The sequence below is a fragment of the Rhipicephalus microplus genome, unplaced genomic scaffold (assembly GCF_043290135.1).
Source record: "Rhipicephalus microplus isolate Deutch F79 unplaced genomic scaffold, USDA_Rmic scaffold_14, whole genome shotgun sequence".
Classification (NCBI taxonomy): domain Eukaryota; kingdom Metazoa; phylum Arthropoda; class Arachnida; order Ixodida; family Ixodidae; genus Rhipicephalus; species Rhipicephalus microplus.
Genome location: NW_027464587.1, coordinates 27,442,582 through 27,458,751, shown reverse-complemented (window position 1 = coordinate 27,458,751; position 16,170 = coordinate 27,442,582). Strand labels below are relative to the sequence as shown.

At 44.9% G+C, this 16,170-nt stretch overlaps 1 protein-coding gene across 1 annotated transcript in view; it reads right to left on the bottom strand.

Annotated features, from left to right (window-relative positions):
* The window catches only part of LOC119180980 (uncharacterized), a 78,940-nt gene that overhangs the window by 20,643 nt on the left and 42,127 nt on the right, over positions 1–16,170 (bottom strand). Inside the window, exon 5 of the mRNA XM_037432133.2 lies at positions 10,614–10,709. Coding sequence (XP_037288030.2) covers positions 10,614–10,709 — 96 coding nt within the window. The remainder of the gene's footprint in view (positions 1–10,613; positions 10,710–16,170) is intronic.

The following is a 16,170-nucleotide window of genomic DNA, read 5'->3' as shown; positions in this document are numbered from 1 at the left end:
CCAGTGTCATGTCTGCTACTTTACTGAAATACTGCATTTACTAGCATAATTTGAGCAATTCTCAAAGAAAAAGTAAAAACGGGTACACGAATGAGAAAGCAATACTTTTAATTAGACATTAAAGTATTGCTCTCTCGTACACGTACCCACATGTAATTTGTTGTTATACGTACCATACCCCCAGAACTTCACCTCTTAATATATACAGGGCGTCCCAATTAACGTGAAGAGCGGTTTAAAAAAGAGAAATGGCATTACGTGAAGCAAAGCTAGTGCATATGGTTCCCAGTGTACTGCAGTAGCTGCTACTAATTTCTCCATTAATGACAAATAATTAGTAATACTCATACGTGTAACTCAAAAAGTACTGACCTAATTATCAAAATGTCAATGAGGCAGATGTGTGCATTTTAGAACTAGATGTTTCTGATCTATTTTCTACAACGTTCTAACTGCATGCTCATTTTTTTCTGCTAAGAAAGCCTGCAAAATACGAAAAATAGCCCGTGACAAGACCACTGCATGCATCAGAAAGAAGCGCCCTCAAACAAGCTCACTTTGAGATAGCCAGTAGCAACCCAGAAAATGTAACAAGAAAAGGCTCACTTTGAGATAGCCAGTCGCAATCGAGGAAATGTAAAAAGAAAAAAATATAGGGATCACACTATCTGCCACTTGATTCCCTTGAACACTCCCCCCCCCCCCCATCTTCAGCTGTTATCACTGTAATCAGAGCAGTGATTTGAATGCTGATAGCGACATGAAGCAGAAGGAATCCCTGCAAAACTGCGACACATGTTGTTAGCACCCAACTTGTACTCTTGCCAATATGCAAAACGCTGTCTCTTGCAACGGAAGAAGTTAAAAGGGGTTGCTTCCAGTAGATTATTTGAGGGCACTTTCTTTTCCGGGGGTGAGCACAGTCATGTGTTATTTTTAATATTTCGCGGGCTTTCTTCAATCACCACAAAAAATCACGCACAAAAAAGAACACGCAATTAATACATTGTTGAAAGTAGAAGAAAGATGACATTTCAACATCTGCACGTCTGCCCCATTTACATTTTCCCAAAGAGGCGAGTACTTTTTGAGCTACTAATACAACACACACACACACACACACACACACACACACACACACACACACACACAGTGATGGAAGCAACTTTTCACATTTGGAGCATACTTTGGAGCAGGTATTGGTGTTTTAGGAGCAAATAGAAAATTTGCCATACACCAATCGGAGTTCAAAGCATGGCGAAACATGTCGTAAATATTACAATTTATATTTCACAGAGAACGAAGCATATTTCAGGACACAAATAAATAAAAAGGTGGCTAGTTATACGAAATGTGCTGTGAAATGAGCTATGTAATTATTATACTAGAATTTGTGGAAAAAATCAAATCAAACTGGTAAATCTGAGCACCACATTCTAGAATTAATCATAATCAGTCTCCCATAAATGTTGCCAAAGAAGCATTAGAAAGTCAGCATGAAATCAAAGTAATCCCACTAATGTTTATTTTCCTATTTCACCACACAAGCCTTCAAGTCTGGCTGAAAAAGAAAAGCCACATGAGCTACAGTGGATCCTGGAATCACAAGCCGCTTGCCCCTAGTGCAAGTGAGTTCTGCACTATCTTTCCAATTCGTAGAACATGTTCAGAAAAAGAAATTGACAACATTACCACTTTTCGGCAAGTAAGCAGCTGTTTTTCTGAAAAATCTGTAAATTCCCTTGTGGCTTATTGCTACAAGCAGATTGTGGTGAATTGCCTTTTATCTGTAATGTGGCTGCTTTATTCTGGCATTTACGTACCCCGGCTCCATTTCATTCGGTGCTTTGTCAGTGTTCAGCCTACAGTAATTTTTTTGAGCCGAGAAGGCAGTCGCACAACCTTCAGTTCGTGCATTACGCACATGAATATATTTTAGCTGTGTGAAGGTTTATTGCTGTGTTCAGTCACAGCCGCTCTTTCACCGTGTTTCCCGTATTGCAAGCCCCGTTCGGGAAAACCACCGGGTGTTCCTTCTCACGAATTCCCAAACAATACTGAGCTGTGCGGCAAGCGACAAAAGCATATTGCGAGAGACAACCTCATCATCAACGAAAAGTCTGCATCAACAGTTGTATGCAGCAGACACATGTGCAATGAAGACTATGTGCCTGCGTTTCACATCAGAAAACTTATTCCTGACTGCACGCTCGCCTACCCTTTTCGAGGACTATCTTTCCTACATGATTTCAAGTGCATAGAAGCCTCGCAAAGACCCTGCTTCACGAGCTTGGCCCCTACATCAAACATCAGAGAAGCGAAAAGTGGAGACCAACGAAACAGATCTGGATGTTGCGCAACTTCACACGACGCTTTCACTGACTAAGAAGCAGCAAGTGTTTGCACGCAAATAAACAGCAACGCTTATTGGGTGGGTCGATACCTGACTATGATAGGACGATTGCGCTCCTAAGTGTCACACCATCATTCAAAATGCGAGGAAGTGCAGTGATTGCTGAAAGAAGAAAATAAGATGTCGCAATATTATCGCGAAAACAAGCACCACGCATGCGTTAAGGAAATTGCAACATATTCACAGAAAGGACAGAAGACAGTGTTTCTTTTGCATCAAAAAGATTGATTAATATGTGGGGTTCGAGGTCCAAAAACCATCATATGATTATGAGAGACGCCGTAGTGGAGGGCTTTTTGACTCCCTGGTGTTCTTTAATGTGCATCCAAATCTGAGCACACGGGCCTACATTTCCGCCTCCATTTTGTATGGGGTGTGTGGTATGCCGCTTTCTGTCACGAAGAGGCTACGATCATGCACACACTTCGGGGCTTGTGACACTGCCAGCGAAGTTCACTCTTCAGAGGTGTATAGGTTCAAGCCCAATCAGGTATGAGCAATGCCATAAACCATTAGAGCGTCTTCAATTATTAAGCAACTTCTTTTTCAGCACGCGGTGAGTGGAGAAGCGTGCCTGAACGTGTTCACGTGCAGTACAGAGAGGGCGAAAAATGGCAGGGTCGCAGCGCCCCCATCAAAGGAGTGGCGAGAGGCATGTACTACACCCATTGCGAAGGCCGTAAGAAGGGAGCGTGCAGGTGAAGTCTAGCCTGGCCGTGGCTACGCAGTCATTATTGTCGTCGTCTTTAGTGAGTGCCGGCGCTGGACATTTCCGCGCTCAACTTCTCTTTTTAGGAGAATGCTGAAGATGAAGTAGAAATGCTTTGCAAGCTGCATGCGAAATTGATTGACTCGCTGCAAGGCAAACTTGTGCAGATTTGCATCACAATAACTTCAATTAAAAACGGATGTCCTGTAATTTGTGAATATATGCAAGTCTTCTGAATCTTCCCCCTCGTGTGTTAGCTCAATGCACATGCGCCACTGTATGGGGAGCCCTCCTTTTATTTAGCTTTGATTAATTTGAAATTCTTTTATGTCGAACATATTTCCAGGCACTCTAATTATCGAGATTTGACAGTAATAATAATAATAATATTATTATTAAAAGACATGAGTAGCCACAAGCTTCTGGTGATGGCAGTTCTAGCCTAGATAAACCAGATGACCTTCAAGTCGAGCCGAAATCGTGGCGTAGACAAACGTGAGTCAAGTTATGGTTAAAAAGTCAGATATTCCATGTAATATTTAGAAGCAACTGATATCAAAATAGCGGATGTACCAACATGGAAGCTAAGGAATGCTACAGCCAATGTGAAGGACAATTTGCCGAGCAGAAATTTCCTCAGTCATGTCAATGCTATAGGCTACCACAATTGCGACAACCAGTACATCAGTGAAATCAGTGATTTCAAAAAAAGAGTTAAACAACAAAAATATGATGCCACGAAACAATGCAAACTACAGTAAATGCGTCATGGAGTGGTGGGGGTATCGCGTGAATGTGTAATTGGGTAAGGTTTGGGAATGCTCAATTGTTATTTTGCCTTTAATATTCATATTTATTGAATTAAGGGGAAGAGTTTTCTTCATTGAGTGGTGGTACGCTGATGTTGGGTGGTGCCCCACTACTGATTGAAGGTTCTGTTGCTTCCATCACATCTACTTGAGTCAAAGCGTCAAGTCAAGCAAAAGCTAAGTAAAGACGCCTTTGACTAAATTTCAAAAGCCCGATCCAGTGCCTACGTATACAGAGTGGTCAGAGCAGTCAGTTTTTTACTAGCAGACGCTGCCAAGGCAAGAGAGCGGTGGGAGCGACAGTTGCCACGAGACGCGAGCATGCGCAGTAGGTGTGCAGACAGCCCTGCCGAAACACTTGCGAGTAGGTGCAACTATTAAAATGCTATGCATTTAGAACCTTGCATCATGCCTGCACCTGGAATATAGATACAGACGACGGTACATACGCTGGACAGGAGTGATCGGATGCTTCTTACAATGTACTCTCGCTGATTACGTCACCTATTTAGGCATCGAGATTCTACTGTATCAATCACCTTCATGATCAGCCGTAACGTGTCTTTAGTTCACACAAATTCGGAAGGAGCATGCAAAACATTTGTTTCATCCCGAATTCGTATCCTCGAGATTCTACTGTACTTATATAAGCAAATAGGTTTTGCAGAAACCCGCCAGTTGGTGGAAGGATTAAGAAAGAGAAAATACCAAGACCAGCCGATTGTGGCACTTACCGTATAAACTGAAATATAAGTCGAGATATTTTCAATAAAACTACAAGCTAAAATAACCCCTCATCTTGCATACCGGTGTCTAGCCAACAGTGCGCCGCCATCCGGCAACATGTAGCTTGCATGTCCATGAAAGGAGTTTTTTTCTCTCTCTCTGTTTTCTTTGTGTTCGTGATTTGCATCCGATCGGTCCGGAGTTCCTGTGCCGCTTTACGTTGAGACCCATTTTTAGTGTTGGTTTTTTCGTTCATCAAATATGAGTAGCAGTACGAGGAGCCAGTTCTCAGCTGCGTTTAAACTAAATGTTGAGTTTGCAGAAGCCAACTGCAACATGACTGCCGAGTGCTGCTTTGGTGTATCGCACGTTAGATACAGTCGAACCCCGCTACAATAGAACTGACGGGGTTCGGAAAAAATTTTGTTGAAGCGAAAATTTCAGTGTGATGAAATCGAAAAAATATAGGTGATCTGAGCTAGCAAAACAAAGAACAAAGAAACGTTTAATTTCAGAATTCAAAAACTGTTTGCTACTTTTTATTCTTTCCCAGCAGCATCACGGCGCGATTCTCACCCATGCATAGCAAGGTCATGATGAAAAGCACCCAAACGCCTAAAACCGCCTTCATGAACAAACCAAACAGTTGCATCAACACGTTAACAACAGCAGCTGTACCTCGTCAACGTGTATAACGCCGAGATGTAGGCAGGGTATTGTGGAGCGGCAACCTCTATGCCATTCTTATCTATCCCTCGTGGCTAGCTGATTTTATTGATAATGCAGACACAGCCACTATGATTAGTCACCATACTGGCCAAGCGCAAACATAATGATAAGCATCAGAAAAGGCATCATTCCGCGGTTGCACCCAGCAGCTGCGTGAAGGAAACCATGAACCGAGGAACTGAGCTTCAGCTTCGGATCGTCTGCAGACGAAAAGCAAGCAAGTGGCTTCCTTTTACTGCAAGCCAGTGGCAAAAGCAGGGCAGTGTCATTGCTATTGCTATCAAACAATCGTGGTACACATGCTTGCTAAACAGCAGCAGTTTCTTGTGGTGCCAACGCGTGTTTTAGACTTCGTTAAAACATTTTCAGGCTCTGAAAATGCATCAAAATGTTAAAAGCTGAGTTTAGTGCATAGCAATAAGTATCTGAGCCTGGAATTGCATCGTAAAATTTTGTTGAAGCGGGACGACAGAAGAACAAGTGTTCGTTGTGGCCACAATATTTATGCATTGACTCCTACAGACTGCTGACGGGGAATCGTGAATTTTTCGTTGTAGCCGAAATTTCATTGAAGCGGCGTTCGTTGTACCGGAGTTCGACAGTACAGTCAAACCGCGTTAGTGCGTACCCGCTTTAAACGTACCATCGGTTAAAACGTAGTTGCGATGAATCCCCGATCGAGTCTCGGAGACTAATGCATTCGTGGACAGCTTAAGCCGTAGTGTTCGGCCAGTGCTTTCCGGTTAGTGCGCACCGCAATAACATTTGGCACGACAAAATTTACTGCTCCGCTGACGATGCAGGCACCACAATGTGCCATGAACGGTTTTCAGTCTTATTGATAATTGCAGCGACAAGCCAATAAATTATTATGAGTTCCGCGCGATTCGGCGATGACGCTGCGAGTAACTATCCGGGGGAGGGGGGGGGGGGGACTTGTTCCCGGTGAAAAGCCTTATCACAGTAAGCATCCGTTGTTATTTCCTCAGAGTCACTTTAGGCCTATTGCACGCTTTTATTTTACCTGAATGCACTGGGCTGCCGATCGCTACCGCTTCATTTTGCAGGACAGTGTTCAAGCGCACACCGCTTCACAGAAATGCAAGCAGCTCGCTGTCTTGGAGTCTAGCATTGTGGATCGCGAGCACCGAGAAACCTTGCAGTATTTTGCCAACATGCACACCGTACAGCAGGCATAACGCTGTTACCATGCTGCACACTTTTATTGAGAGAACTTCTATTTAGTGACAGCCGATATGCGCCTCTGTCCGATGCCAGGACTGCCAGAGCATCGCGGAGAACACATTACTTGTGCAAAGCTCATCAGCGTCGTGTTAACCCCGCAGGCTACTCACCAAATCTGTGCAGCAAGCGGATCGGCAGTCACTGTGTGTGCAGAGTGAGCGAAGCGCTGCACGCAACTAGCCACGGAGTAAACAATTTGGCTCTCCGCCACTGTACCACGTTTAAAAAAAAAAAAACTGTCAGAAGCAGACCGCGGAACAACTGTATCATGGACAGCCGATTGTGTCCGTTCTGTCCATGCAGAAAGGAAAGTTGTTTCCTTCCTCCATGGTTCTGTTGTTGTACTACACTGTATATCCCGGGTCCCGCAGTGGTTTTGAAATACCCATCGGCATCTAGATTGCGTGCTATCGGGCGGTTTTCGACAGTCAGAAACTTTTCTGTACTTTGGCAAAAATAAATGGCTTTCGGGTGGGCACTTTGCGCAATATTTCCTGCGGCACTGCGTTTCTGCTTTTGTTGGCGGCGATGGCCCAAGTCGGGGGGTGCGAATTTGTAGCTGGTGGTTAATGCATAGTACGTCTAGTGCGTAGCTATGTCGCCATCACCGGCAGGTATGTACAGTCGAACCTCGATATATCGAACGGCGCGGCGATCGCGAAATAGTTCGATATATCCAGAATTCGATATTAAAAAATCACGAAAAAAATGCCTCAACAGCTTGCTGAAAACAACCAACGAAACGTTCAAGCGTGGTGCAGTAAATACTCTTGGAAGATTCAAACATAGTATTTATTGTGTTGGTTTAAAATATTGAAAAAGAATAGCCTGCTTTTTGTTGCCCATGGCGTGTTTGACGACTGCGTCCTCAATATAGTCCAGGCGATCCATAAGTGATGGGCCGGTGCCTTCAATCGCGCCGCAGTGGCGGCGCACAAAGGCCAAGGCTGCTACGACCTAAGCTGATGTCGGGAGCGGGGCACCATCAGCGCTTGCGGGATCCACCTCGGCAGAGTCTTCATTCGGCTGCTCAGCAGCTTCGGCGACAATCTCCACATCCGTGAGCTCCGCCGTTCGGAGTTAGGCCTGTCGCGCGCCACAGGCCTGTCGCGCACTACAGCGCGCGACAGGCCTAACTCCGAATGCAAGAACACTGCGAGCACGACCGATGCCTGCCGATGCTACAGGGGAGGAGCTTGCAACAAGTGGTGGTGATAGTGGTTGTAAGGAAGAGGAAAAAGGCACCTAATTTTTGTCTGCCTTCAGGCGACACGGCGCAGTGCCTTATAGGGGTGGTGGGAAGGATGGATAAAAAGAATAGATGAAGAAATAGATGAAGAAATAGACAGGCAAGCCACGGAAAAAAGAAGGGGATAGAAAAGTGGGGATTCGGTCGAAGCAGTCCAAGGGCGGGGCGCCACAATGCGAGAGCTGCACGGCGTCAGGAGACCGCGGAGGGCTAACTAGTCGATGGGAGCTACGCTGGCGTCGAAGATCGCGAGGGCACAACCGTCCAGCTTGAAATCCTGCGAGCGAATCCTCCCAACAAGTGCGCAGTGTGCCGTTGACACCATAGAGACTGCAACGACTGCAACCTGCAAGGCTGCGGCGCGCGTCCGCCGCTACCTTAAAAGTGGCGCTCTCGGCGCCATCGATGTGTGCAGCCTTCGTAAACGCCCGCCGCCTGTCAATGGAGCGCGGGCGGTTTAGGGTGGCTGAGTTCGATATATCCATTATATGTCAAACTTTATTCGAAATAAAAAATCAATAATGCACGCAATTTCTCGCGTGATATAGGAAGCGTTCCATATAAGCAATAATTCGATATATCCGTGTTCGATATATTGAGGTTTGACTGTATTAACGGGGTTTCACTGTAACGCACCCTAAAAAGCGTTTCCTATTGGAGAGCGAAGAAAGGGAAGCTGCAGATGTGCAATACTTGGAAAATTTAGGGGACCCTAAAGCATCTCCATTAGGAGTTGAACATGATAGTGACATCCTGTTCCTAGTGTGTACTTCAAACCCTTAGTGCATGAAATCTTTTCGAATTTGCTATGCACCCATTGTTTTAAGACCCGTGTCCCCACTTAAACTGTGTTCACACTTGGCATCATAGGGAGAGAAAGCGGCAAAGCTTGTTGGAAATTCACTCGCTTAAGGTTGCAGCAAGTCTGGGCCGCCTCACTCGAGTCTTCAGAGATCTTTCGAGGCCACCTCCCCGAGCCTCTTCATCGACAGCCTCAGAACTGGGCAGCTCTACTACTTCCGTCACAATAGCGACGCTGGCCTTCTTGACTTTTGCAGTTCGAAGCCCCAATGCACAGTAACAGCTCATCCTCCGGGATCGCCTATTACGTCTAGGATCGCGTGGCACAAGCCTTTTTGTTCAATCTCATACGTCAACGTGGCGCGTGTTCACACCATCTGGGGTCTTGCGAATGTGTGCCGCATTCCAGCGCCCGGCATGCGCCTCGTGCCCTCTTAGTCATGACAGTTAGGCCGGCTGCCTCGCTGAAGTGTTAATGCTGGAAAGAGTACAGAACACCTCCCCCCCCCCCCCCTTACCTCGGCTGAAGCAACTATTTCCTGCTTGAGAATTAGGTTCACAAACCAGGGCTTTCCAGGTAAGCTCAAATAATGGGCTAGCATTTACCAGTGAGCTCTACTCCACATTCCTAAAAAAAAAACAGGGTGAGGCGAATGCTGGTGCCGCCGTATCATTAAGCGTCAAACGGTACTGCATAGCGGGCAGTGCAGACTATCAAAAACAAGTTGTTTAAGGCTCGCCCTGGAGATATTCGCACTCAAATGGCTCGAATGCTCTCGACTTACAGGTCAACACCTCACGAGGTCACGAAATGCTGTCCGTCGAAGCTGCTGTTGGAGCGGAAGTTGAGGACTGCATTGAACCTGCTACACCCACACCTCAAGGTTAAGGTGCTACAGAAGCAACTTGAGCAGGAAATCAGATGTGAGTAAGGAACATGACTCGTGGTTTTGGGTCATCTTGGTGACCAGATGTTCGCAAGAAACTTCCGCCCAGGTTCTGCAACGCTCCCTTCAGTTCGTCTTCGAATGCACTTTGTCCATGAATGCTCTACTAGAGGACGGAATGCGTTGCACTCGACATCAAGGATCGCATCCGCAAGCCCCAAGAGGAACAGAGTGCAGACAACCAAAAGTCAGGCAGCCCAGTAGCTACAGGTCTTGCTCCAAGTTTGGACGTGGGTCAGAGGCAGCTAACTCCAAATCGCCTTTACGACATCGAGTCTAGGCGAAATACCAGCGAAGACATGGCAAAGGAAAACTGTCTACGACCAGTATCGCGCTACTCACCTTAAACAATTGTTTGTATCCATTAACAAAGGGGGGAGAACTGTGCTAAGATTAGTTTGCCGTTCCGGCGCCCAGGTGTTGGCAATGAAATGAATACGATGCACATGACCAGCCAGTCAGTGTGGAACTTGCCAACGTATGTATGCATGATTTGGTTCAGAGACCATCATGGCCAAGAACATGGGTAGCTGAAACAATGGCAATCTGACAATCTTCTGGCATTTCAGAGGCGACTAAATAAAGTAACACTCAAACCCTGCTACTCAGCACTAATTTTCACTGACAAAAGCAGTTGAGCATAAGGCAACTAAATGCTTTAGTGACCCAAATAGTTACCGTGATATAATTTCATCGGCACGCAGAGATTACGTACATGAACGCATAGCACAAGTGCCACACATCTCAGGCCTTCTCACTTTTGAGGAAGCCATAGGGACTTCGAAACGTCGGGTTCTTCCTAAAATATGTTTTGGCAGGAGTTCTCTCATTCATTCAGTTTCTACCCAAACCAGCCAAGACTTCTGCCAAATCATAACAGTACTTCAATATACAGACTGTAAAATAATGCTAACCAATCAATTGTGGATAAATTTGAGCAATTTTGTAAAAATCAATAACTTCAAAAGAGAGATAAAGTACAAACCTGGTGTCCGCAGTATTCTCGCCAGCCGCTGTCTCGTCGCCACTTTTTTCTGCCGCTTCAGTCGTGCTCTCGTCGCCAAAAGGACTCAGCTGGACTCTGCACAAGGTCATGTTTGCACTTGCGATCAACAGAAACAGGACTTGCCTTTTCCCTCCCTTCCATATTTTGGATTCGTATTCGATAGACTACGCCATCCGTCCCTTCCAATTTTTCAAGTATGAATCAACTAGTCTTCAAAAAAGTATTGCTGCCAACCTAACAAAAGAGAGAAATTCGTGAAACACCCGAGCAGGGAAGGGGTGTTACCGACTGTGTTTGTTATTTGTAACAGAGATGGACTTTGCTTTAGCGACAAGCATAATCATGTTTCGCCGCCATAAACCATATCAACATGCTAAATTATCACCCCCCTCCATTTTTGGCAAAAAAAAGAACACAAAAAAACTGCAAAAAACAAGGAAGGGGGGGGGGGGTCTCCAAAAGCATGCACAAACATTGGCGATGCGATCTCACAAAGGCTTGGAGTGGCCACACACATGGGGGTAGGGTTTTCCAAGTGAGAGTCTCAAAGGTCGAGTGCAAATGCTCCCGAAATTGAGACATCAAAAACAACTAGCGAAAAAATAGATTTTCGTCAAAACAACTCGCGTATGTGTTCACACGTGAGTGGATGGGACGGCGCAGCTGGCTGCCACGAAACCGCGGGTGAAACCTTGGCTTTGCTAGCTACGAGATTTTTTTGACAGGAACGCCAAAACGCATTAGCGGTTTTTACGTCTTTACTGCCTTTCTTTACCGCTGTGTGAGCCACGTGCCCTTTGAGCTCATAGATCCCTATCGCATCGATGTGATCACGGTTTTGTGCGTTGCGCTTGCGACAAACGACAGTTATGTTTTCAATCTACGTGTCTTCAAAACTAAGTCATTTCATGCTATCCATGATCGCAACTGCTGCTTTGACTGGTTGAGCACACACTTTCAAAGTTCTGTCAGTAACGGCGTTACCATACATGATCGTGTCGAAAGACTGCGGTTTCGTCCACAGCGATTGTGGGAACGACAATCGCTGCGACAAAAGCACAGTTTTGAAGACAAGAGGACTTATGCACCCTAATGCCACGCTATTTGAACATTTGAAAGAAGGTGAGCGAAAATTTCGGAAGTATGGCAGCGATAAGGAAGTGTATCATTTGACTATTGAATTTGCGTTAGATAACTACAACCTCTCATTTATATGAAAGGAACATAAAGTAGACATGAATAATGGCACAAGTGCCCTACCATTATGAAGGAGTGCGTTTGCGCCAATATTGCAAACGAATGAGGCTAACAAGCTTCAAAAGTTGTTACCTCGAAGTCAAAATGCATCGCTTTATTTTCACATGCGTCTTCAATACTAGCTGGTTTCCTTTTTAGTTGAAGTGCTGTCCTTTTCTGTTTGTGGCCGTTTAAATATGAATGTATCTACATCTCTGTAATAAGATGTGCCGTCTTAGAGTTGAGAGTTGTTCCTTTGCTTTAAAAAATCTCTACAGATCTACATGTGCCATCCTTTTCTACCCAAGCGAGAACCATGCTTGTTAACAATGAGAAAACCTGCCGTGTTATGCCCTGAAACCACGATATAAATATGAGGCACGCCATAGTGAAAGGCTCCGGAATTCTCGACAGCGTGGTGTTCTGTAACGTGCACTGGCATCACCGAATAATGTTTCGTCTGTCCAGTGTTTTGTGCAGTTTTTTATTTTTCCCTTTAAATATGCACCAAGAAGCTCAAGTTCACACGCTTTTCATCACACAGCACTCGGGCCTGCATCAAAGTGCGACCGCTGCGACAAAAATCGAAATTATGGTTTTCTACTGCTAGACTTCGATTAATAAGTTATTCTTGTCTAACTACAACGTGAACAATGCTTCAACCAAGAACAAACTTTTGTCATAATTACATGGGATTTTACCATCGCATGTTTGAATTCACGATCTGACGTTTGTGAATGCAAAAACATATGCTCCGATGCGAACCCTCGATGTGGTGAATTGAACATTCCACATATCTTGTCTACTAAGAAAAAATGAGTAACCAGTGCCACGATAATGGCACCAACCTCTCCAATTTCATCATTTTAATTATAAAAAATTTTCTGCGGCTATCTTTGCCGTATCGTGAAAATGTAATTGTTTGCCTCTTTTATTAATTTATTTACTTTTCCACTTATTAAACGAAGGCACAAGTTCTTTTTTTTTTTTTTTGTCCTTGAGTTGCTTTCACGACCTGCGCCTGAGCCACGGTCGTTGTGGCCCCATCTCGGGCCCTCTCCGCAAAATAGGGACAGTTCTTCCCTCCGGAAGTGCCGTCAATCCACCTAAAATAGTTCTAATACCGTGGCACAGGACACAGTTTGTAGACTGTGCGCTAAACATTGTGTACAGGATCCCATTGTCTTGCAGTGCATGTTATGTGGGCCAGATAGACAGATGCCTAAATGAACACTAACGGGAACCCTCCAATAACCTTGGTAATGGCAAAGATGGTTTCCTCACGCTACACGTAAGGGTGCACTCTGCAGTTCAAAGGGGCAACAGTTCTAGGTAACATTAAATCAGAGCATGAGCGTATAATAATCTATGAGGCTGTTCAGATGGCGCTTGAAAGGAACGCATGCGTAAGGAAGCTATCAGTTGCTCTGTCAGAAAGAGAGCTATGTTTGTTAGGGTGCAAGGGTAGCGGTAACTGGCTCAGTGATTGTTGATATTTCGTATCTTCGCATCTGTCTTTTTTTTTTTGGCTGTTTTTTCTGTTCACTCTTGTCAATAAAATTTCAGTTGGAAGTCAGCGCTTGTCCTGTCTTTTTACTGTCCGCCGTGTGTTTTTTTTTCGCACTGTTAACCTCAAGTATGCACAACCAACTAGCCCAGTCAGCCCATTTCGAAGGTTGTATCTAACTGTACACTTTCTGATCCCCTTATTATTTTGAACTGGTCTGCAAGAGCCCTATGCCACTGGCACTTGTTGCCCCACATAGCATGCAGTGTGCCTGCTTTACCCTTGGGAGGCAGCCAAAGTGTGAAGCTAACCTCCCTACACACACAGGCCTTTCAATGTGCTCCCACAAGGCTTGGACAAGGAGGCCACTGTGCCGGCCTCCAAGCCTTGGAGTGTACCTTGGGAGGGACAAGCTTACAAAAGAGCAAAAAAAGAAAAAAGTAACATCTTCCCAAAGGGAACCCCAATGGGATGCAAAGCAGCAACATTGTGCTCAGGTGGCATCACGGGTTGAACGGCCCTAACGTGAGTGTTGCGGTGAGAGCTGGAAGATTCGTCTGAAGCGATGGCCAATGTAGGTCTTGTAGGTGACACGTGCAGACATGTTTCAATGCATACATTAGGCATGCGTCAGGTTTACTGCGCGTAAACCTGGCGAGTCGGCGGTGTTGCGGATGAACAGACGAGGCGGCAGCTGTGTGTGCCAAGGCAGCGCGCGGCAGGCGTGGGAGAGTGACGAAAGTGCGCACTGCGAGGGGAGCATGACAACAACGTGCAGCAGCAGCATGACTTACTTGGGACTGTGCTAACAACTGCAACACGTTCGTACGGAGGAACGGCGTTAGACAGGCTAGTCAAAGAGCTGCTTCACTTCAAAAATGGGGGAGGGGGGGTCAGGGGTGGATGAGCTTTTCCAGAGTGCCATGAAACCCAAACCTTTCATCTATACACAGATCTATATTTAGCAGAAGGAAAACGCAATGAAAAGGAAACCTTGTCTGGGAGTGCAAAAACTGGGAGTGCAGAAAATAAGTATTAGTCCAGGCTTGTTCAAATAGGCATTTGGTCATATTTTCAATCGAATTTGAACAAGCTTAAGGGGGGAGGTGGCTTTGAAAAAAAAACTTTTTTATTTGTTGACCTACAGCAATGAAATTTGGCATGCATACTCATAAGTGTCTAGAATAGGGAAATATGCAGTTTCATCATGATAGCTTCAGTAGTTCTCAAGTTGCATAATGCTACACGATCCAATTACATGGTCTGCTCGTGGAAAGCCTAGCGCTGCAACAAAACATGCCAGGAAGCTGCGAATGGTGTTGATCTTTACTCAAAAGAAAGCTATAGGATATGACACTCGGAATTTTTTAATAAGTTCTTTTTTTTTTTTTTAGAGATCATCATGGCTGCCGACACACAATGTCAGAAACAATGGCATGGACAAATCATCGTTTAGAAAAATAACGGGGCCACAAAACAGAAATTGAACATTGCTGTACCCACAAGCAGTGTTCAGGGATTCAGGAAAAAAAAAAAAACAATCAAAATCGGTCCAGTCATTCTCGTGCTACTCTTTCCACGAGCAATGCGCAATGTCCAAAACACACTTGTGAGAAAAAGCCTGTCGAAGTTTTCGACAGGCTTTTTTCAATGAACTTTTTTGTTTCTCATTGAATATTGATGAAAATTGGCACAGACACTAAACATAACCTCACAGTGCTTCCATAAAAATTTTGAAGCGATACCACGAATACTTTACGAGAAACAAATTTCTTAATTGAACCATGTGGAGGGGCTGAGCATAATGTAAAAAAAAAACAGTATTGAGAACGCTGCGTTTAAAGTTTCAACTTTTCTTTACGTCTCTAAGACGTAAAGAAAAGAAAATTGTGATCTCAGGTTTGTCTTGTGATATTTGACTTCTTTTCATGATTTACTCCTTTTCATGAGTTACAAAAAACAAGTATGGATTTCAAACCAAGTTCTTTGTATGAAGGAGTGGTGTGATAGGTATGACAGAAAAGATTGTAATTGAATAAAACCATATACTGAAATTATTACACATACTTTTTTTTTGTGCTGAAGTTGTAATTAGCGTAGTTAAGTACTTGATTACAAATATTCACTGAACTTTTTTTTATTAGGAGAGAAGTTTATTGCATCAGAAAAATAGATCACATTATGACGGCCTATGCCTTCCTTCTAAATAACAAAGTTATGGGCAGAAGACTGGTGGCACGGGAATTTCTAGCAGTATAGTTAATGACACGAAACGGCCATATATAAATTCGAGCCCCTGATTCACACATGCTCTTTCGCCGCTCTAGCCGTGAAATGCATCATCTTACAGCCGGTGGCGGAAACTAATCTACAGCAATTCATTAACCTCGGCACATTCATAGACGTTCGTGGCGATATCAAGCACGGCTCCAAGCACGTCTGAATCGAATCACAAAAGCTTACTGACAGCACTCCATATGACCGTGGGGTGCGCGGCCGCGTGGACAGTGCAGCCGGCGCGTAAATGCACTTGCCGGTGGCGTTCGATGACGATGCGCGAAATGTGTAACTACGAAGACAAAAAATCGGCACGCACTACATTTGGCATCGCATTTTCGAATGACGACGGGCGAAACTGCTAGCCGCTGTTCCGAGCGATCCTTGGCAGTGAAGGGGGGGGGGGGGGGTGACGAGCTTGACTGTGTTGTCCGCTACCGATGCGTAAAATGCCCGTACAATATTCAGAGGAGCTAGCGAGTGATGTGGTACATTCCTTGCGAAGAAGCACGTCAC